Below are 24,668 nucleotides of genomic sequence, written 5' to 3' on the forward strand. Positions count from 1 at the left end.
TATTTATAAATAAAGATGTCAACGCTTCAGCATGTGTGTCAACTGTTGTGTTAGAAATGCATGAACTTTGGGTGAAACTTGTAATTTCATCATTTAGCTTATTTTGGAAAATAGACCAATTTGCTTTAGTGTTGATATATTTGGATGTATGAGATAAAGTTTCAGCAGGTTCATTTAGAGAGCAAACTATAGCAAAGTGGTCTGTACATAGACTATCAATTTTATTTATGTAAATTTTGTTCAAAAAATTTAAAGACACAATTTGTAGGTCAATTGTGGAGAAATTGCCACTTTTGGGGTTGAAATAAGTATTCAGGTTTGGAGGGGTAGCAACAACTAATTTATTATTATTTGAAGTCATATGCTCAATAAATTTACCAGCTTTATTTGCAGGTTTATTCCCCCACAAAAGGCTGTGGGCATTGAAATCACCACAAATAATGATATTTTTTAATATATTAGAATTATTTATATAATTAAAGAAATCCTTGGCATCTGTAGCTTGGCCATTAGGGTTATAAAAGCTTATTATGTAGGTTTTTAAATTATTCAGCCAAACACTTATACCAATTAAATCAACATCATTTTCAAAATCTGGAAAATTGATGCCACAAAATTTTATATTATTATTAACTAATAAAGCTACACCACATCCTTTTCTCTCTGAAGATCTATCCTTTCTCAGGATAGTATATCCCAGAGACTTAATTTGTTGATTTTGGGTTAAATGAGTTTCCTGGAGGCAAGCAATATTAATTGAATTATTATTCATAAATGATATTAGTTCATTTAGCTTATTTTCTGTGAGTGATCTTACATTCCATTGGAGTATTGATAAATGTTATGTTGTTGATTTATTCTTCATATGACTGTGTATCAATGTTCAGCTTTGTTAACAGTAAAGCAAGATCTTTTTTTGCTTGAATGAGCATATCATCTGGGATGTAGATTTTTGCCAATTCTGCAATAATATTTGTTTTTTGTAGTGGATGTATGTTCATGGCCTGAACTGCATTACAGTTTAGAATGAATAAGCATATATTTGGGGATTGCATTTTTGGTAGTGCATCCTGTTAGTTGGTTAAGGGATTGAGTCCTGGTAGTGATTCTGGTTTGTTTCTTCTTGGGAGGGAGGGCCAGGCGGGCCTCTTCTCACCGGGAAAGAAGGCTTGTCAGCTTGGTGATTCCTTCTGATAAGGATTTCAGCTAGGGGGACTAGAATATGGTGTTTTATATGTGGTGCTTGGTGCATTGGGGGCATTCGACTTGGGGGGTTTGGTTGGTTTTATTACAGGCTTTATTTTGTATCGTTGGGCAGCATTTGCTTCCATTGCTGCAAAGGGGTATGGGATGGCCTTCTCTGTTGATATTTGGAGTGTTAGAGCTCTTTTCTTGTATGCAGGGCATAATGATTTATTTCTAGATTCATGTGGGCCTTTGCAATTGATGCATGTAGGCTGAGTGTTATTGCAAGTTGTCAGCTCTTTAGGATGGAAACATTTAGAATTACTACACTCTTGGAGAATTTCATTGCATTTGTTTGTTGTGTGTCCCAGTTTGAAACACTTCTGACACTGAATAGGCTTAGCTTTGTATTCCTTGTGTGGTTTGATTTGCCCAAATAGGAATAATTTTTCTGGGATATCAATTTTATCCTTCAGTGTGAATAAGAAGGATCTACTAGTTTTTTGGCCATTAGAGTTGGGTTTTCCAAGTTGGGTAACATCTTCAACTGGGATTGTGTTTCCAGCCCTATCTAAAAGGCCTTCTTTTAACTCCTGAGTAGATATCTCTGGGGGAACATTGTAAACTACTATTTTTGTTGGTGATTGTTTTGGGTTCCAATTAGATGCAATAATTGGGTTATTCAGAAGGGATTTAAGGTTAATTATTGTATCTGCTGATTTCTGATCTTCTACAGCTATTAGCAGAGATCCATCACGGTTAATGTTAAGAGAGAACATTGATTTTAGCAATTTAAAAATTGCAACTCTTATTGCAGTAATCATTTTTATTTCAAAGGGGGTAGTGGGAGTAATTTTAAGGTAAATTCCTAAATTTTTGGAGGGAGGATCTTGGGCAGGGAGAGGGGACATGCTTTTAATTGGGGAGATTTTTTTCCTTTTTTAGAACTTCTAGAGAGGACCTCTTGAAACCCATTATCATTTATGGTTACATTAGCCCCTACACTTATCATTGTCCTATTCTCCGAATTGGAGCTATCATTAGAACTTTGAGATAGGGTGCTTGACCAGCCAGGATGGGTATCTTTCACTATGACACTTTCACTGGAATTTAATTTGGGATCTGGGGGGACTTTTTTTTTTGGAGGACTTCTAATCATCGCCTATTGGAAAAAGCTTTAAACACAGAAATAAAACTAAAACAAGAAGGGAAAATAGATGATATCAAACCGTCTGCACTATACTATGGGGGAGGATAAACACCACAGTATAGCCCTGAGGATGTCTTGAGCAGAGTTGGTTTGGTACAACTGCTGATTAGAATAGATAAAAATCACAAGAAAATATATTTCGATTTTCTTAAAAGGTTGCTGCTGCTTGCTGGATAGATAGGCTGTTCTAATCCTGGTTCACAGGCTTATCTTCCTATTCTTCTAAACTTTTTTTGAGTCTGAAAAAAACACACTGAGCCTTGGCTATTCAACTTTTAACATCTTCACTGCTTTCACCATCTTTACTAATAATACTACCATGGTAAGTGAAGCTCTCTACTTAATGAATCTTTTCATTCACCTTTTTATCTTCACTTATTCCTACAGGATTTGTCTGGAAAGTAATAGGACTAATTTTCTTTCACCATGACTGTACTTTGGAGTGTATGCACTCCAACTGGATTCAGTAGAGGGCTTTCCTAGCTAACAAACAAACTGCTGATCAGTTGTCTCCAAGCACCTGGAGAGTCAGGACAGGCATTTTTACATGATGTGTTTTCTGTGAGGGGTGCAAGCTGAATATGCAGCATTTGTTAGAGTAGAGATACACAATTAAATTATGTATAAAACTTGGTAAATCTGCAACAGAGACGTTTTATATGATAAAGCAGGCTTGCCCAGATGTTGCTTTAGCGAGAAGTAATGAGTTTTGGTGACACCAGGCCTTTTTGGAGGGCTGGGAAGAGGTCACTGATGAAGACCATTCTGGAAGACCCTTGACTTCAACAAAAACTGACAACATGACTTGTGTGTGCCAAGTTTTGAACTCAAACCATTGTTTTATTGCCCAAATGTTAAATTTACAAAATCTGTCATTCATGACATTGTGATGGTACATTTGAGAATGTACTAGGTGTGTGTGAAGATGGTCCCAAAAGTGCTCACTGATGACCGGAAGTTGTGGCAAGTGGAAGTGTGCCAAGCAAATTTTAACATGTGTGAAAGTGACCCCCAATTTTTGAGTAATGCAATCACAAGTAACAAGTGCTGGATCTTTGAGTATGATCCCAAGACAAAGAGACAATCTTCCAAGTGACACACATTGGCATCTCCTTGTCCAAAAAAGGCAAGAATGAGCAAATCCAAAGCAAAATTGATGCTCATTGTCTTTTTTGACATCAAAGACATCATCCACCATGAATTTGTTCCTCCTGGACAAACGATCAATGCCAAGTTTTATGTGGAAGGGCTCAAGAGACTCAAATGAAGGGTCAATTGGGTCTGACAAGACATCACAGCTGACTGGAAGTTGCACCACAACAATGCTCCAGCTCACACTGCCTTTCTTGTGAACATCTACCTGACCAAGGCTGGCATCCCAATGCTTCCACAACGACCCTACAGCCCACATGTGGCCCCCCAGACTTTTTTTAGTTTCCTTGCCTGAAAAGGCTGATAAAAGGAAAGTATTTTGAGGCAACAGAGGAGATCCAATCAGTTTACACCATGGCTCTCAAGGTTATTCCAGAGATGCATAATGTGATGCCTTCAATGTTAAGGAATCTCACTGGCAGCCCTGCATTGTCAAAAAAGGAGTCTATTTTGAAAGTTTATAAAGAAGTATAAAGGCTTTTCAGAAAATGTCACTTAACAAATGAAATTGTTGACAGGCCTACTCTTTTCTTGTTAGTGTTCAGTTCAGAAGATAGATAGATATTTATTTCAAGAAATTACTATCATAAGCCCTAAAGGGCCGAATTCGAATTTCTAAGTCCATAAAAAACAAATAAACAAAAAAATCATAACAAAAGCACAACAACTAAAAAATTGGGAAATAATGCAAAAAAAAAATAATAATAAATAAATAAATATTGGAATGCTATATGATTCCTTTGTCCCTTATATTAAAAACTGCAAAATGGCAACTAGTTAAAAAGATAAAAACTGAAAAAATAAATAATATATACATTAACAAATGTTTAAAAAACAACATAAAAAGGGGATAGATAGAAAAAAAAGAGTAAAAAGAAAAACAAGCTGTTTCTTTTATCATGTAAGAGATAAGATAAAATTTATGTACAAATTAACAACTATTTATTATTTATTATACCAGTAAAAAAAGGGACAAAAGATTTCTTATACTGCAAGGTAGTACAAAGAATGGGAGATAAGGTGGGGATAGGGTAGGACACAGTTTGTGGAGGACAATTTCTATCAGGTACATGGTATTCAGGGAAAAAGGTTCACAGTACAGGGGTTTAAAAGTGCCAACTTACCAAAATGGAGGCACAAATTATTTCTTCTTCTCTTGAGGGTCTCTAGTTTTGAAATAATTAACAAATGAAAATATGGTATCTTGCCCTCTTTAAAAATAATTATAAGAGCTCTCTTTTGGACATTTTAAATTTTTTGTGTTGCTTCATTTTAGAGGCCAGGGTGCCACACAGGACAAGCATACTCTAATATGGGGTGCACAAAAGAAATGTACACTTGTAGTAAATGAGATTGGGGGCAACTAAATTTATTTAAAAGTTTAAGGAGGGAAAGCAAGGAGTTTGCTTGTCATAGGATATTAATTATATAGGCACCCCATTTCAAATTGGAAGAAATTGTAACACCAAGGAGTTTAAGAGATGTGACAGAGGTTTCAGGAGGAATAGGAGCAAGAAAAGGGGGAGGGGACTCAAGGAAACTTACTGAGACTATTGCAGATTTAGAAGGGTTAACTGTCATGTCAAGAGAAGAGGCCTCACAGGCAATATCTTGGAGTATGCCCATTGGGTTTCTAAACGTCTTTTTATGGCACATCTGTGAAAACGTCAAGTTATCGACAAATTTCAACTTATTGTCATAAAAGAATGAAAAGGTGTTAATCATACGAGAAAAAAGGAGAGGGCCTAGAATAGTCCCCTGAGGAATGCCATTAAATATGGGGAGATGATCTGAGAAACAATTTAGATATTTAACTTCTTGAGATCTATTTGAGAGAAAAGAGGCAACAAGCTTAACAAGGAAAGTTTCAATGTTAAATTTCATTTATATGTTTATCTGTGTTTAAATTGTGGTTAATCAAATCAAAAGCTTTTTGAAGATCAATAGAAATCAGATTAAGCCAAGTGTTAGGTTTTTCTAATAATTTACCCATGGTATCAACAAGACGGATCAGGTAATGAGAGGTTGACATGGATTTGAGATTACCAAACTGTCTAAGATCTATGAGGGGGAGGACTTTCATCTTAAGCCAGTCTGTGAGAAAACTTTCAGACAATTTTGAAAAAATTGAGGTGAGGGTAATAGGACAAATGCCATCAAAGCCAGGCTTCCTATTCTTCTTTTTGATTGGGGTAATAAAGCCTTGTTTCCAATATTGAGGGAACTGTCCAGATTGGGTAATTTCATTAAACAGGGTGGATAGGGGTTTTGATAAGTAATCACTGAAAGCTTTAATCAGAGGAACAGGAATGTCTAAAGGGCAAATGCTTGATTGTTTTAGTTTTTCAAATTTTTTTTACAACATCTAATGGAGAAATATGTGGGAGTGAAAAAGGATCAGGAACATCTGGAAATGTGTAAGATAGTGGTAGGAGAATCTGGACAATAGAAGCCAGAAACTTATTGAGGTCATTAGATGTGGTCTTTGGAGGTTCATTTATATGAAAATTTAGTTGTTCTTGACTCTTGCCAGTAACTTTTTTAATTTCAGAGTACCAATTTTTTGGTTTATCATGGCACAAGTTTTTAATTTTATTTTTATAGAAGGCTTGGGCAGCTTTTTAATGCCTATCTTAATTTATTTGCTTCAGATAAATTACCCCTGTTAAACAAGCTTATTTTAATGTGGATTAACATTTTTATATGATTATTTATGTAAGGTTTATCACGGGAGCATTTTCTGATTTCTTTTTCTGGGAAACATAATGAGTAGGAATCAATTAGTTTTATATGAAAAATCAAAATTAATCATCAAGGCTATTAGAATTTTAAAGGTCTGACCAACTTTCACTGGTCAGCCATGATCCAAAAGAAAAAAGGCCTGTGTCACTGAGGGGACGGCAAACCCCAAAGGAGGTAGTAAAGGAATGTTCAATGGCTGAAGAGGGAGAAAAAGAAGACAACAGGGGTAACTATCTCCTAATGGTGGCAGTGCTTGTGGGGAGTTGTAATACTTACTCATGTTTGAACAAATAACATCCAGAGAGGTGTCACCTTTTGGTGTAGATATTTTAACCAGTTGTTTAATATTAAGAGAGGTACAGATAGAGTCTATCCTCAGGTCATTTGCATTGCCAGGTAAGCAAATACCATCATTTGGATGCTTTGATAACACTAAGTCAGCACTTACAAGAAATTGTTGTATAAATTTGCATTTCTGGTCAATACTTTGGTTAGGGGAATGATAAAAGACAGCAGTTACAATTAAATTAAAAGGGCAGGGAAGTACTTTTGGTCTAAGGCTCAGACATAGGATTTCATCATAATCTGATAAGTTGAGGGTGGGGATGAGTTTAGGTTGGAGGTTATCTTGGACAAAAAATAAGGTAAATTTTTACCAAATCATATTATTGACTTACAAATAGAGTCAATATACCACTTGATGCCTTTTTTTATGCTCTTTACAAATATAATAATCATTTTTGTGAGAAATGAATTTCACCCCCACCCCTATATATACCAATTCAGGGTATATATTTGCACATTAGGGGAGGGGGTGGCAAATTTTATTTCTGATGTAAATGGGAGGTAAGTTTAACTTTACCCCCCCTCCCCCTAATGTGTAAATATTGGTCAATATCTACGAAATCATATTATTGAGTTAGGAATAAAGTGAATACACCATTCAATGCCTTTTTTTTATGCTGATTACGAATTTAATAAGCATTTCTATCAGAAATTAATTTCAGCCCCCCCCCTATATAGACTATACCTAACCGAACGCACCCTAACCTAACCCTGAATTGGCCTATATAGGGGGGGGGGCTGAGACTCATTTCTGATAGAAATGCTTATTATATTTGTAATCAGCATAAAAAAAGGCATCAAATGGTGTATTTACTTTATTCTTAACTCAATAATATGATTTCATAGATATTGACCTAAATATTTACCCTGAATTGGTATATATAGGGGTGGGGGTAAAATTCATTTCTGACAAAAATGATTATTATATTTGGAAAGAGCATAAAAAAAAGGCATCAAGTGCTATATTCACTCTATTTGTAAGTCAATAATATGATTTGGTAAAAATTTACCAAAAATAATATACCACCCCCTTTTTTCCCAAGAGGGTGATTGGGAGGGTGAAGTTTTAAAAACTGAGTATAATTGCTGATTTTTAGGAAATCTGGGTTCTGGGACTGAACCTCTGTCACAGCAATAATGGTCAATATCTACCAAATCATATTACTGACTTAGGACTAAAGTGAATACACCATTCGATGCCTTTTTTTATGCTGATTACGAATATAATAAGCATTTCTATTGGAAATGAATTTCAGCCCCGCCCCCCTATATATGCCAATTCAGGGTTAGGTTTGGGTGGGTTAGGTATAGCCTATATAGGGGGGGGCTGAAATTAATTTCCGAGACAAATGCTTATTATATTTATAATCAACATAAAAAAAGACGGTAAAATTCTGCTTTAGTTACTTTTGGCTATCTTGGAAAGGAGTTGGGTTAGGAAAATGAAACTTTCAGGGATGGATGTACATGCTAAGGTTTGTCCCGGGAAGGTACTTTGAAGTACCTACCTCCACTCATCCCCCTCTATATAATGGTAAATTACTGCACATTACTAGTTGTTTTTAACTCATATTTCATCCTATATTACTATCATAAATATAAATCACTGCTTACCTTACACAACTTCTGCTTTTAACCTTGTTCATTAAAATATATTCCAAAATCCAATTTAAATCCTAAGCCATTTAATTTTCAACCCATGCCGACTTTCTTTATGGTATATGAAACCAGGCTTGTTGTGATGTCACACTTGTCTTATCAGAAACCCTTACCCTTAAAGGTAGCAGGCACATGCTAAACAACTCTGTTGATAAGACCATTTAAACTGTATTAACTAGGGAAAGGATCTGACAAGAGGACCAGTAAAAATAACACAATCCGTTTTAGAGGACAAATCATGTCATGGGAAGATGTCTTTGAAATTCCCCTTCCATCCAAACTTAAAATTTTCTAAAATTATACTCTAGAATCTTTTAAAACATTTCTAAAGTACTAATAGATACAGTGCTAAAAACATCTGAATTAACTTCAGAGGACACGTTATATCATGGGAAGAAGTTTTTGAAATCCCCCTTCCCCCAAAACTCAAATTTTCCAAAATAATACTTTAGAAGCTTTTAATATATTTATAAAGTACAAATAGATCCAGTGCTAAAAACATCAGAATCTACTTCAGAGGACACATTATATCATGCAAGATGTTTTTGAAATACCCCCTCCCCCCAAACTAAAAATTTTTCAAAATTCTACATTAGAAGGTTTTAAAATATTTTAAATATTTCTAAAGCGCTAAGACATAGAGCACTACAAACATAAGAATCAACTTTAGAGGACAATTTATGTCATGGGAAGATGTTTTTTGAAATCCCCCTTCCCCCTAAACTCAAAATTTTCCAAAATTCTACTTTAGAAGCTTTTAAAAAATTTCTAAAGCACTAATAGATAGAGTGCTAAAAACATCAGAATTGACTTCAGAGGACACGTTATATCACGGGAAGAGGTTTTTGAAATCACCCTTTCCCCCACAACTCAAAATTTTCTAAAATACTACTTTAGAAGCTTTTAAAATATTTCTAAAGTACTAGAAGATACAGTGCTAAAAACATCAGAATCAACTTCAGAGGACACATTATATCACGGGAAGAGGTTTTTGAAATCCCCCTTCCCCCAAACTCAAAATTTTCCAAATCTCTGCCTTAGGAGCTTTTTAAATATTTCTAAAGCGCTAAAACATAAAGTGCTAAAAACATCAGAATCGACTTCAGAGGACACGTTATATCACGGGAAGAGGTTTTTAAAATCCCCCTTTCCCCCAAACTCAAAATTTTCTAAAATTCTACTTTAGGAGCTTTTTAAATATTTCTAAAGCGCTAAGATATAGAGCGCTAAAACCATCAGAATCGACTTCAGAGGACACATTATATCACGGGAAGAGGTTTTTAAAATCCCCCTTCCCCCCATACTCAAAATTTTCCAAAATTTTACTTTAGAAGCTTTTTTAAATATTTCTAAAGCGCTAAGACATAGAGCGCTACAAACATCAGAATCATCTTTAGAGGAAAAATTATATAATGGGAAGATGTTTTTGAAATCCCCCTTCCCCCCAAACTCAAAATTTTCCAAAATTCTACTTTAGAAGCTTTTAAAATATTTCTAAAGCACTAATAGATAGAGTGCTAAAGACATCAGAATCGACTTCAGAGGACACGTTATATCATAGGAAGAGGTTTTGAAAATCCCCCTTCCCCCCAAACTCCACATTTTCTAAAATTCTACTTTAGAAGATTTTTAAATATATCTAAATGGCTAAGACATAGAGCACTACAAACATCAGAATCAACTTTAGAGGTAAAATTATATTATGGCAAGATGTTTTTGAAATCCCCCTTCCCCCCAAACTCAAAATTTTCCAAAATTCTACTTTAGAGGCTTTTTAAATATTTCTAAAGCGCTAAGACATAGAGCGCTACAAACATCAGAATCAACTTTAGAAGACAAATTATGTTATGGGAAGATGTTTTTTATGTCATGGGATGATGTTTTTGAAATACCCATTACCCATTGAAATTTTGACAAAACAACATTTTACCTTAATTTTCAGTTATCAGTTTCTTTTTCTCTGGCTTTAGTTCTGAAAATGCAATTTCAGTTATTTGAGCAGAATTGTTAGCCATATCAATGTTTTATTTCCAAAATTTAGGAAATGTATTTGCATATATTTAAAACCTTATAAGTTGGGATTGAGCAAAGTTTTGAAGCTGAAAACAATTTTGTTGTACTTCATTTAAACAGAAGATCTATTTTGCAAGGTTCCGTTGCAATAACTCACAAATTTTTAAAGGTTATTCAAAGTTTTAGAAATCCCCCTTACCATTCATCCCATTCCCCCTTCATACTCTAAAATCTGGTTGATAATTTGAAATTTGAAAAGCCTTATTTTCCACGGGGGTATTTTTTGGGGGGAGGAGGATTTTCCGTGAGGGTATTTCCCGTGGGGGGGGTATTTTCTGCAGGGAGGTATTTTCCGGGGGGATTTTCCGGCGGGTATATGCCAAGAACCACAAATTTGATGGTATGAGTTTTATTAAAATCTTTTACTTTTAGGGGTTGTTTCCCCCTTTTACGAAACTCAGACAAATTTGTTAGACAGGCAATTTATCAACCAGATTTTAGAGTATTGTTCCGGTGCAACACGTTGCAACAAAATGGTCAGCTTAGATTAGTATAAGCAGGGGCACCGCGAGCAGTTTGCTGACCACCGCCCCCGCCCCCCCCCCCCCCCGCTATCAAATCTCCTTTCAAATAACCTTTGCACCCTCGAAAGAAAATTTTTATATAAGTTCCAACATTTTTTACATATTTTAAATCACAGATGTAAAAAAGAAAAGCAAAATTTTTCAACATAATAGGATTAAGGTATTTGAATATGTTTTATGTGGTTTGGTTAACCCAACTCAAAATGTTAAGGGGTTTCCAAAAAAATAATCAAAACGAATATAGATTATTCAGTACTTGTGTATTATAAATAACCCACCGCTATAGACTGTGCAAGGAAAACAGGCAAACAGATATCTGCTTGAAAAATGGATTGCAAAGTATGATTTTTTATTGCATTTACAATATTTAAACTGTTGTTTTTTTGGGTTTAGGATGGGACAAAGGTACCTGGGCTTAGTTACACCTTTATTATAGCCTATACTCTGCTTTACCCCCACCCCCTAATGTGCAAATATATAGCCCAAATTTGTTTCTAAATTATTATATATTCAACCTATTTTATTTCTTTAGCAGTAACCAAACTTAACTTCTTTTGTGTATAGTGGTGGATTATTTATAATGCAAAAGTACAAAATAATCTATAGTCTGATATGTACTTCTGCCCCCTCTCTCCCCCTCCCTATTTATACCTTAATAATGTCACGTAACTTCAAGAATGAAGATTGCTACACTAAAATATTTTGAAAAAAACATTTGAATTACTTTAAGAAAAAATGAGGTTAGATACTGTAAATTGCCAAATTTTCTGTTACAACGTTTTAAACATTAATTAGTAAATAATACCCATAAAAAACAAATTAGTTGGGGTTATAAAGCTCCGATATATATTTCATGAAATGGTGCATTCTCGAGGAGATTGAATATTTTTTTTGAAATAGTGCTCTGCCAGATATCCTTCCATATGTTCTTCTCTTCTGCCATATCTGGGTATATTGTCTGGAACTTCACGCCAGTGTCTCTCGATGTTTTGGGTGTGAGCACCTGTTGCAGGGTCAAAATTTATGCTGTGGTTGACACATAAACGCTGATAGACCTGGCTAGCCAGGCAATCGTAGGCCCACCAACAGTCACTGATAATTGTTGTCCCTTGCAGGATTGGGTTTTGGATAATTCCCAACAATGTGGCACTACTTCTATCCGGCACAGAAACCATGAATGAATTACCAGTTCCTCGCTCTATTCCACCAAATACCCATTTACCCTTGACAATCCGACCACTATTATATTTACGCTTCCCAAATTGGGCTTCATCTATATCAACAATGAATCCTTCTCCTCCCAAAGGAGCAAAGTTTGAATGACATATGTACATACAAACCTCTCTGCAGAACCAGCTCCAATCCACAAAGGTTTGTTTACAACAAGTAACATTGTTGATCATGAAGTCCTCCCTTGGAGGCGGTATTTGAAGCCAAATCATCAAAAAACGGAAATTTTCTAGCTCAGAAAGGTGTGAACGAGCCATCCATATTTTGTCATAGAGTCATTTTGAAAAATTACACTACCTGAGAATATTCACGGCCACCTCGGATAGGTATAAGCCTAGACTTCTGGCAACGAAACGAATTTTTATATTTTACGCAAATCTGGCCACAAATATCGCAATTCCTGCTTCTCAATAACATGCCATGCTTATAATACAACTCTAAGACTGCCTCAACAGTAGAAAATTGAACAATACCACCACAGAAATTTATTTCACAAAAATTGCAAGACATATCTCAGTAATTGTCATTTACAGACTGAAGCTGTAACTCATAATATCTATTCCGGCTTTAATTAATTGTTTCATTGTTAAACGGCGGGAATAGTTGAACAAAGATAACAGTGAATTGGGTTATAAATATATTGGAAAGATAGGTCAACTTAGTATGTGTTTTTCCTGCATTTGAAATAGTCGCTTCTTAACAGATGTAAATATCCTAGTCGATTCTGATGTTTTTAGCACTCTATCTATTAGTGCTTTAGAAATATTTTAAAAGCTTCTAAAGTAGAATTTTGGAAAATTTTGAGTTTGGGGGGAAGGAGGATTTTAAAAACATCTTCCCGTGATATAATTTGTCCTCTAAAGATGATTCTGATGTTTTTAGCGCACTATGTTTTAGAGCTTTAGAAATATTTAAAAAGCTCCTAAAGTAGAATTTTAGAAAATTTTGAGTTTGGAGGGAAGGGGGATTTCAAAAACATCTTCCCGTAACAATATTTGTCCTCTGAAGTCGATTCTGATGGTTTTAGCACTCTATCTATTAGTGCTTTAGAAATATTTTAAAAGCTTCTATGGTAGAATTTTAGAAAATTTTGAGTTTGGGGGGAAGGGGGATTTTAAAAACCTCTTCCCGTGATATACAGTGTCCTCTGAAGTAAATTCTGATGTTTTTAACACTATCTATTAGTGCTTTAGAAATATTTTAAAAGCTTCTAAAGTAGAATTTTAGAAAATTTTGAGTTTGGGAGGAATGGGGATTTTAAAAACATCTTCCCATAATATAATTTTTCCTCTAAAGATGATTCTGATGTTTGTAGCACTCTATGTATTAGCGCTTTAGAAATATTTTAAAAGCTTCTAAAGTAGAATTTTAGAAAATTTCGAGTTTGGGGGGAAGGGGGATTTTCAAAACCTTTTCCCGTGATATACGTTGTCCTCTTAAGACAATTCTGATGTTTTTAGCACTCTATCTATTATTGCTTTATAAATATTTTAAAAGCTTCTAAACTAAAATTTTGGAAAATTTTGAGTTTGGGGGGAAGGGGGATTTCAAAAACATCTTCCCATGACATAAATTGTCCTCTAAAGTTGATTGTGATGTTTGTACCACTCTATGTCTTAGCACTTTAGAAATATTTAAAAAAGCTTCTAAAGTAAAAATTTGGAAAATTTTGAGTTTGGGGGGAAGGGGGATTTTATAAACCTCTTCCCGTGATATAACGTGTCCTCTGAAGTCAATTCTGATGTTTTTAGCACTCTATGTCTTAGTGCTTTAGAAATATTTAAACGGCTCCTAAAGTAGAATTTTAGAAAATTTTGAGTTTGGGGGGAAGGGGGATTTCAAAAACATCTTCCCGTAACATAATTTGTCCTCTGAAGTTGATTCTGATGTTTTTAGCACTCTATGTTTTAGCGCTTTAGAAATATTTAAAAAGCTCCTAAAGTAGAATTTTTGAAAATTTTGAGTTTGGGGGGAAGGGGGGTTTTAAAAACCTCTTCCCGTGATATAACGTGTCCTCTGAAGTCGATTCTGATGTTTTTGCACCCTATGTGTTAGAGCTTTAGAAATATTTAAAAAGCTCCTAAAGTAGAATTTTAGAAAATTTTGAGTTTGGGGGGAAGGGGGATTTCAAAAACATCTTCCTATGATATAGGCTACTGTGTCCTCTGAAGTCGATTCTGATGTTTTCAGCACTCTATGTATATATCTTTTATAAATATTAAAAAAGTACCTGAATTAGTATTAGAGCAAATTTTGAGGGTGAGGGGACGGGGGATTTCAAAAACCTCGTCCCATGGTATAACGTTTCCTCTGAAGTCAATTCTTATGTTTTTTATACTGTATGTTTTAGTACTTTAGAAATATTTTAAAGGTTTCTAGAGTAGAATTTTAGAAAATTTTAAGTTTGGATGGAAAAGGAATTTCAAAAACATCTTCCTGTGACATAATTTGTCCTCTAAAAAGGATTGGGTTATTTTTACTGGTCTCTCTTGTCAAATCCTTTCCCTAATTAATACAGTTTAAATGGTCTTATCAACAGAGTTGTTTGGCATGTGCCTGCTACCCTTAAGGGTAAGGTTTCTGATAAGACAAGTGTGACATCACAACAAACCTGGTTTCATATACCATAAAGAAAGTCAGCATGGGTTGAAAATTAATTGGCTTAGGATTTAAATAGGATTTTGGAATATATTTTAATGAACAAGGTTAAAAGCAGAAGTTGTGTAAGGTAAGCAGTGATTTATATTTATGATAGTAATATAGGATGAAATATGAGTTAAAAACAACTAGTAATGTGCAGTAATTTACTGTTATATAGAGGGGGGGGATGAGTGGAGGTAGGTACTTCAAAGTACCGTCCCGGGACAAACCTTAGCATGTACATCCATCCCTGAAAGTTTCATTTTCCTAACCCAACCCCTTTCCAAGATAGCCAAAAGTAACTAAAGTAGAATTTTACCAAAAAGGCATCAAATGGTGTATTCACTTTATTTGTAAGTCAATAATATGATTTGGTATATATTGACTGCAATAATATTAATTTTATGAAGAGCCATAGGTCCGCAATTGTTTTCAGATCTGACAGCTTTCAATGTATATGATAAGGATAGCCTATTCTACTTAATAATAGGCCTCCAAACCACATTTAATAGGCTAGGCTAAGGTATTAATGGGAGGGGGGAGAGACAAAGAGCCTTCATGGCTGGAGCCTCTGGGCAATTTACCTAGTCTTCCAATAATAAAGCAGCAATTATACTATTTCCTTGCCTAATAGATAGCTTGTCAATACTAGCCTAGTTTAATTGTTTAGTTAGCCAGGTAGAATCATGAACATAAACATTATCTACATGAATAAGACTCACAGTGATTTAAAATTTTTATCTTAGATAGCAATACAGTATCTTCTTCCATAATATGACATGAAACTCTACTGAATTAAATTCCAAGAAATTCTACTACCACCTGAAACCTCATAGAAAACAAACTGTTGATCCTTGGCTATTCAATTAATTTGATGTGGCAAAATGAGTGTAAGATAAAGATAAGATATTTATTTCGAAAAATTTCTATGACAAGCCCCGAAGGGCCGATTTCGAATTTCAGAGTCATAAAAAAAACGAAACAACCAAAACAAAAATCATAAAAAACAAGATACAATGCCCAACAATGGCAGAAAAATGTCAATAAAAGAGTGACAAATTATTCCTTAGTAATTGTATTTAAGTAATTTTATTATTTACTAATTGTATTATTTAGTAATTGTATATTTTAGTAATATTCCTGTATTTAAGTAATTAAAATACAGCATGAGATTAAATTAAAAAGGCAAAAAACTTATAAAGCTAAAAAAAAGTAGATAACATATCAAATTAAAAAAAAATTAGAGGGACATATAAAAAAAGGGCAACAAAACAAGCGAACAAAATACATAACTTGAGCAACACCACACACCAGTACGAAATAATTAAAAGGAAAAAAAACTACTGGCATATTTTGTTGAATATTTTGCGTAATGAAGGGGACAAATGTTTTCCTTTATATTTGGAGGTAAAACAGGGAATGGGCCACAAGATAGGAAGGGGTTCAGAAGTAACCCCAGATGGTCAGAGTCTGGTTAGGGACTGTCAATTGGGGAAGATATTTTCCGTCCGAAGATTTGCTATTACATTTTTCTTCAAAACTGAGACCCAACGAAACCTTCCTGCTCTCAAGTGTTTCCAATCTGGATTAATTTTTTTTAAGCAAAAGAGTATGCAACCTTAGCGTCTTTAAAAATTATTTGCAGTGCTATTTTTGGATGGATTCAATTTTTTCTGATTCTTCGCGGGAGATGCCAAGGTGCCAAACTGGACAAGTGAATTCAAGATGCGGGAAGACAAAGGAAGTATACATCCATCCATAAAGAATGGGAAGTAGGGACATTGAATTTATTTAGGACCTTAAGGAGGAAAATATACGCATTAGGTCTATGGATGATATCTTTAACTTGGAAATTCCATTATATATATTCAGCATTTAGTAATTTCTACTAACTGCTTTTCTTATTTTAGATTTGTTGATCCCTACAAACACTAAAGACACCTAAAAGTTTATCACTCGATTACGGTAATTTTAACATTATGTCTTATGAAGTTTTATACATTCTCTATATTTGTGCTATTTACAATTACTACAACTGACAAGAAAAGAACAACGCATGGAACTCGAGCAAGTTCTTGATAAGAGATATTATCACTAACATCTACCACTTCTTAAGAGGATGGAATAGCAAACTAAAATATTAATGCGTCGACTAATTAATTCTACGCTAAAGTATCATCAAATTGATTGATAATACTATACATAAATACGTATATATATATATATATATATATATATATATATATATATATATATATATATATTATATATATATATAACTGCTTATATATATATATATTATCTCTTTAAAAAGGGTAATAATTGTATATTTATTTATTATGTATATATATATATTTTTTATCGAAAACAGATTTACTTTCGGGGGGGGGATAGGCATTCTGGGGTCTTCTGGCTAGAAAAAACTATTTAGGTAGGTTACAAGTTTGAGAAAAATCGTTAAGAGCCTTAATTTTGAAAAAAAATGCATATGAATTACGGCATATTTATATACATCAGTATTGTAATGACGACATGTACTAATATAAAAGGCTGTATTCATGTTCACATCATAATTTATTTCAGTGACGTTATTAATAGCATAAAAACAAGCATCGTTTAGGAAGATCCATTGAACTATTTTTGAAAAGCACTCAGTTATATAAGCATAGAAAAATAACAAGTATGAATATAAACAGCCAGCATTACATACTCAGTGATATGGCTCCAAGTTTTGGAGACTTTGGAAATAATAGTGGACAAAGAGACAATTTTTGCCTAAGGGAAGGCACTAAATGGAAATTTTGGCATTGACCCAGATTTCCAGCTAATGAGAGGAACGACAAATTCTACAAGCCAAGAAGACATACTACAGGATTTAGAGAAGGAATTCAATCCGTCTCTATGTTCAAACGATCATATAGACATCAAACAACAAACCCAGACAAATGCAGGAATATCAAGAGTAGATAGTTTAGCTTGTAGCTTATTGTATCAAAAACACAACAATAAATATTTAGCAATGTGTGAAGTATGCAAAAAAAAAAATTCAGGGAGATGGAGCTTTAATCTGCATATGAGAGCCCACACTGGTGAAAAAAAATGCATGAATATGAAGTATGCAAACCAAATTTTCGTTGGAAGTCCAATTTGACTACGCATATGTGAACTCACAATGAAGAAAAATCCTATGGATGTGAAGTATGCAAAAAGAATTTATCTTCCGAGCAGAATTCGGTTGATCATATGAGAACCCACAACAGTGAAAGCCAATATGAATATGAAGCGTGCAAAAAGAAATTTGCTTACAAGTCTAGTTGGACGAAGCATATGAGAACCCACACTGATGAAAAACTGTATGAATGTAAAGAATGCAAAAGTGATACAGGATGTTAGTCCTACTCGCTTTTGCGGTGATTTATGTTTTTTCAAGTTTGACATTTTATTCACTAAATTTCTGTTCGTATTAAGTTTCAATTAAATTATATGAGTTAACTCTCACTCGTCTTTGGTTTTAATATAGCTCCACTTTTAGTTGATTTTTTTCCCTATGATTATTCATTAAAGCCTATGAGCATGAGAAAATATGCCTTTTAGAAAATGGGGGAAAACATCCAAAAGTCAATGGATCTTGTCAATGAACATCAAAACATCACCATTGTATATCTAGAAATTAAAGGGACACTAATATCCCTTACAATGGTACCCACCCTTTTAAAAGAACCACCGTGCAACTGAACCCTCGAGAAACTGAGCCACCGTTCTCAGTTTTTCAACATTCTACAAATATAAGGCAATATTATTGGGTAAACACAAGCTAGAATCTTTACATGTTCAACTTTGCTGGAATTGTTCATTTTTTTCAAAAGGCATTAATTTAAAAAAAACAGCAAGTTTTTCAACTGAAAGTAAGGAGCATCATTAAAACTTAAAACGAACAGAAATTATTAAGTATGTCAGGGGGGTTGCTTCTCCTCAACACCTCGCTCTTTACGCTAAGGTTGTTCGATACTTAAAAATAGCTTCTTATTGTTCTAATTAAACGAATAGTGTTTCAGGAGTCGTTCTTAAGGAATTGGGACAAAATTGAAACTTTAACGTAAAGGGCGAGGTGTTGAGGAGGGGCATCCCCTCTAGACAAGTCAATCCTGGTGAAAATTTACTCTGGGCAATTACCCTTAACATCTCTACGCGTAAAATTGAGTCGACAAAGAGAAAGCAAGGCCATAAAAACAATTTCGGATAGGAATTCAGGCAAACTACCCCAGTGTAAGAGTTCCCTTGAAAAATCCCACCCCTAAAAACTTCCCTCCCCTTGTAAAATTCTCCCCGTGGAAAATCCCTCCACCAAAAAATTCGTCCACCCCCCCCCCCCCCCCGAAAAATGTACACATACTTCCTAATAACAAATACTGCAAGTAAACAGTGAGCAATTTTATAACCTAAAGACCTTTCCCCAGAGGCTGTGGGGGGGGGGTATGATATCTGCAAATGCATAGTTATTCGGCCTTTAAACTATGCTGAACAAAATGGCTATTTCAAAATTTTGGTCATACAATTTTGAGAAAAAAGGAGCGCGGGAGGGGGCCTAGTTGCACCCCAGTGTTTTTGTTCACTTAAAAGGGCACTAGAACTTTTAATATCCGTTTGAATAAGCCCTCTCCCAATAAATGATCAACCGTTTTCCTATTTTGTTGGCTAGTGTTGTTCGTTAATAAATATTAGTCGTCAATCTAAATGCTATTTCCTTATAATAACGAGAAGTATCTATTCTATATCATGTAGGAGATAGCGTGTTTGACTAGCAGGAGAGGGACTGGGGGTTTCAGAATGAAGGTATTCACTTCCTACACATAGATTCGCTGTTATAAAATTTAAGGTGCATTTGAATTGATACTGTCTATCTAAAAAAAAAGAGAATATTTGGGTGAGCAGGGGGTTATGAAGAAATTTGTGTGCGTGGATCGGTCTTTGCTTTCAATGACCCTGGAAATGATTATCTAATAATTTTTCTATGCCTGCATAGTTAGCCTAAAAATGTGGCAAGTAATACTACTGCTACTAACAGCTCACCGCAGCACCAAGCCACCAGAGACCAACACGGCTACGCAAGCTCCTCTTCCATCCCAATTTATTCAAAGCCTCCCTCTTTGCACTCTCCCAGGAACTTCCCAATTCTCTTAAATCTTTCTTTATGACATCCTCCCATTCCAACCGCGGAAGACCTGCTTTCCGTTTACCCATTGACGGTTGGCCAAAACGGACAATATTCAGCAATCTGTCATTCTTCGTATGCAGAACGTGCCCAAGTCAACTCAACCTTTCTCTCACTATAAATTAAGAAAGCGGGATAGAACTACATTTTTCGTACAGTCTACTGTTTGAAAATCGGTCAGTCAGCCGGGTACTCAGATCAATCCGTAGGCAATTTCTCTGGAAAACATCTAGCAAATCTTCATCCGCATTTTGGAGCACCCATGCTTCCGAACAATATTTGACCACTATCATCACTGTAGCTTCAAATATTCCAATCCTGGTTTGCAGACTTGTCTTCCTATTAAACCAAACTTTGTTCAACTGTGAAAAAACACCCTGAGCCTTGGCTATTCTATTTTAGCATCTTCACTGTTCCCACTGTCTTTACTAATAATACTATCATGGTAAGTGAAGCTGTCCGCCTGATCAATTTTTTCGTTACCCAACGTAACCTTGTCATCTTCACTTATTCCTAGCCTTAGCGACTTAATCTTCTTAACATTCATTTTTAAACCTATTGTAGCACCCTGAACTCGCCAAACCTCTAAAAGTTCATTAATTTTGGTCACACTTTCATCTAGGATGCTTAAATTATCAGCATGATCTAAGTCGAGGAAAGTTTTTCCTCCCCATTTGATTCCATGTTCTTTCATTGCCTTTCCTGTGCTCCTTAAGACAAAGACCAATAAAATAATCCATATAAAGGGGGATAGAACGCAACCCTGATTAACTCCTGATTTGATACAAAACCAGCTGGTAACCTCATTTCCTTAACCGCAGCAGTGTTATTCTCTTAAATAACACTAATCACTTTAATGTGTTTATCTGGTATACCATATAAGGATAAGACCTTCGCTAAAGCTCTTCTATCAACAGAATCGAACGCTTGCTCATAATCTATAAAACTGAGGAACAAATATGTTTAATAACTCAGGCACTTCTCAATTATTAACATAAGAGTGAAAATTTGGTCAATACATCCTCTACCCTTTCTAAAACCGCACTGTTTAAGACCCACATGTAATTAAATAATTTTTTTTAAAGGCTAGAATTTTAAATTTACTGAAGTAACTGCTAAAATACTTCCTTTATTAAACAACCTCTAATAACAATTGAGCAAAACCTGTAAAACAAAGCCACTATAGATTTGAAACAAAATTAGAAAAAAAAAATCAAAATAAAGTTAAAAATAACAGTTTAAACAACAACAGAAAGATAGCATGTTAAAAGCCACTAATGTTTTTTAATCGCAAAGCAAGAACACGAATGAAGAAAGTCAGCAACGTCTTGAATAGCCATACTCTTCCAACCAGCTAAGACCCTTCAGAGTATCTTCTTTTGGTATGTATTCTAAACCGACCCATTTGTCATATTTCAAATCTTCTAAGAGTTTAAGAATGTATTTGTAGTTCAGTTCGCCGATAGTGTTTGGTTCATGACGGTCAGGTACTTGTGCTATTTGAATATGCTCTGAAACAAAGAGAGAAGGACATTAAAAGAGGAAGAAAAAGAAGGCGAGAGAGAGACAGAGGGTCCTCTAGACTTTTTTTTTTGGTAATATAGAAGAAAGGGAGAACAAAGGTAAAACAAATGGGAGACAAACCATTTAAAGAAAATAGGGCCTTAGATAGAAAAGTTACAGATAACTTGAGCATTAGAAAATATACATTATTCATAATTTGTAATCATGAAAACTATTCAAAACAAGAAAACTACGGTTACCACTCAAGATCAAGTGAACAGCCTTTATTAAGAACATGGCCTGTATTGCAACATGTTGTACGCATCTATGCTAAAAGGCCGTTAAATAAACAGAAATAGGGAAGATAAGCAGAATTTTTTTTATGACTCCCAGTTTAAAAGAGTGCAAAGAAGGATGTGTACAATATATAAGAATATTTTAGTACATGTTTTATACCTGTATATGGAAGAAGTTCTTTCAACTTTTGTGTAATGTTCCCTTCAATTTGCTGAAGATGAAATATGTCCAATTGTAATCTTAGGCTTGACTTGTTTATCTTCTTTATAACATCCACGGCTACAAAAAAGAGATGCTTTTTGTTATTATAAGGAACTAGCATGCATATTGATCGCTGACGGTCATTAACGAACACCACTCGCATAAAAAAATAGGTAAACGGTTAATCGTGTGTATCGTCAGCGAATATCACTTATTCTTCAGCCAGTTCTAAATCTTAGAAAGAATGTCTTAATTACCACAAGGACCACGCTACAACAACACTTTGCAATTGTACTTGAAAAAATAGAAAAACAAGAAAATACAACTTACACACCTAAAGCAGCTCCTATTTCCCGCTTTATGCTACCGACGAATGCTGCGACCCAAACTCAAGCACATAATGAAATACCCCCCTTTACTGAACCATACTCGTGCAAAAACTGCTCTTGTTATGTTTATGAACTTGATCAGATTAATGACCAATTAACCCGGCGGAATGCTAAAACTCAGCTTCTGACTGAAAAGCTAAAAAGCACTGCCGAACACACCAAAAAAGTGATATATGATCTTAAACTAGAAATCTGTGGTAAAGATCACGAAATTGCGTGTCTGAAACACGAACGTGAGAGAGTGAACAATCTAAAACTCCCGTCTCCCGGGCCCGCAAAGTCACCGTCATTTAAAAGTGCTACCACCAATATTACCCCTTAGCCTACGCCAATATTTGAACATTGTATTACAAATGTCAAAAATAGATCTGATGCGAGCAAGTTTGTCCGACTGCCAAACGGCAATGACCCTTTTTCCAAAACAAGCAAATGTGTTAACATGATTTTGACAGGGAAGTGCAAACTAGGACAAAAATGTAATTTTGGACATGCATATAACTCGAGCAAGTTTCTTGGTGCAGTAAGTGCTGAACTTGTAGATAAAATTCCAGCAAATAATGACGACAACGCCGCAGTGATTACCGAGCTTTTTCTTATAAATCACCAGCAGATGTCGACGCGTGTACTATTTTTGAGAAAATTGCCAAAGATAAAAAGAAAGAAAACGTGAGAAAAAGCGGAAAAGAAAATGTGATAAGTAGCTATTTTAATCGCAGGTTTTGCAAGTTTCGTAAACAGTGCAAGTTTTTACATATATGTCATGATTTTATTTCGGGTGTTTGTAGGACTGACAAGTGCAGTTTTGATCATGTTGACCTGTGTTCTTTTTTTTATCATGTTTTGACAAATCGTGTAATTTCGCTCATGTATTGGTTATGGTAACAGTACGATCCAACCTTTTTTAGGGCGACGCGGAAAGCCCCCACGACCCCCACCCCCTCCTCCCTCCCGTCCGGTACCGTTTTTACCACCAGGCACCTTCCTCTTGCATTTCCAATCCCAGCTGGTTTCATTCTCCTCCCTATGCTCCACCCCTGTATTCCCCGTTTTACCCCCTCATCTGAAAGCCACATCCAGACTATCAGGACTTCCCAACAATAACAGCCAAAATGGTGACCAAAAAACTTACGAGTGCTAAAACGAACAAGGTCATGCCAATTGATATCCCAATCCAAATCATAAAAGCATTCCCAGATAAACTTAGTTAACCACTTTCAAATTCATTCAACCAAATCACTTTTCCGGCAACTTCCCGTCTTAATGGAAGAAAGGATATGTGACACCGATACCTAAAAAAGACGCACCTAATGACTTCACTGGAGTTCGGCCGATCACTCTTAAAGCAGTATTTAGCAAAGTCTACGAGCAATTCCTCTCATCCTGGCTAAAGGAAAAAATCATCAGCATGGTGGATCAAGACAATTTGGTAGTCTTCCCAAGACCTCAACAGCTCAATATTTGGTAAGCCTCCTTGACCAAATCCTCAAGAACCTAGACAACCCTAGCTACTGGATAAACCTCATAGCAATAGATCTGAAAAAAGCTTTCGACCTGATCAACCACATTAAACTGATCAAAAAGTTACTTATAAGCTATAGTATCACCCCTGCCATAGTTCAAATCACTGTCAGCTTTCTCTCGTATCGAAAGCAAAGCACTAAATGTAAGAGTGCGTACTCAACCGAGGTTCAAATCTACAGTGGAGTGCCACAAGGAACAATCCTTGGTCCTCTTTTGTTTCTTGTCATGGTAAACGAGCTAGCAAAGTCCTATCCAGAAAGATGGAAGTACGTCGATGATCTCTCAGTAACTGAATTTGCCACAAGGACTCCCCAAGCAACGCGTATGACATCATCGAACACATTAAGAACCAGGCTACCAGTAACGACATGGTGGTGAATGTGGACAAATCCGTTGTAATTCCAATTTCTTTCTTAAGGACCGAACCAACCTATAATCCGCCCCTACAACAACAGCAGATGGTCACCGTAATTAAGCTGCTAGGTGTCCATATTTCATCAGATATGAAGTAGGACAAAGAAGTAGTAAGCAGAGTCAAACCTGGAAATATGGGTATCTCTGCAATGAAGTTGCTATCTCGTTATGGTGTTGTTCCTGTCAGGCATCTTCTGAGGTTCTATCTTTCTTTCATTAGACCTATCTTAGAATATTGTTGTCAGGTATGGTATTTCTCCATTACTCATAACCAGTAGGAGAAATTGGAGCAAGTTCAGTACCGTGCCCTGCTTGAGGCGTCTAAATCTCCTAAATTCTCCTATATATTGCTCCTCCAAGAACTTAAACTT

At 35.3% G+C, this 24,668-nt stretch overlaps 2 protein-coding genes across 8 annotated transcripts in view; both read right to left on the bottom strand.

Annotated features, from left to right (window-relative positions):
* Sec10 (Exocyst complex component Sec10) overlaps positions 1–15,640 on the bottom strand; it is an 84,035-nt gene extending 68,395 nt beyond the window's left edge. The window contains exon 1 of one of the 6 annotated variants that reach the window (XM_089094398.1): positions 15,583–15,640. Coding sequence is in view for 2 of the 6 variants with exons in the window: in XM_089094391.1 (XP_088950517.1) it covers positions 15,483–15,531 (49 nt within the window). In the remaining 4 variants the exon portion in view is untranslated. Of the gene's footprint in view, positions 1–6,565; positions 6,585–15,344; positions 15,457–15,482; positions 15,556–15,582 lie in introns of those variants that run through there. The other 5 variants (XM_089094391.1, XM_089094396.1, XM_089094397.1 and 2 more) reach the window with 5 other exon arrangements.
* A 5,441-nt stretch (positions 15,641–21,081) lies between these two features.
* Positions 21,082–24,668, bottom strand: part of LOC148948470 (putative hydroxypyruvate isomerase) — a 46,847-nt gene continuing 43,260 nt past the window's right edge. For both annotated transcript variants that reach the window (XM_089094400.1, XM_089094399.1), the window contains exons 4-5: positions 21,932–22,051; positions 21,082–21,483 (exon numbers count right to left, since the gene is read on the bottom strand). In XM_089094400.1, coding sequence (XP_088950526.1) covers positions 21,290–21,483; positions 21,932–22,051 — 314 coding nt within the window. In that variant the 3' untranslated portion in view covers positions 21,082–21,289. The remainder of the gene's footprint in view (positions 21,484–21,931; positions 22,052–24,668) is intronic.

Source organism: Artemia sp. Qi Xiang Cuo, chromosome 9, assembly GCF_049724085.1.
Source record: "Artemia sp. Qi Xiang Cuo chromosome 9, ASM4972408v1, whole genome shotgun sequence".
Taxonomy (NCBI): Eukaryota; Metazoa; Arthropoda; class Branchiopoda; order Anostraca; family Artemiidae; genus Artemia; species Artemia sp. Qi Xiang Cuo.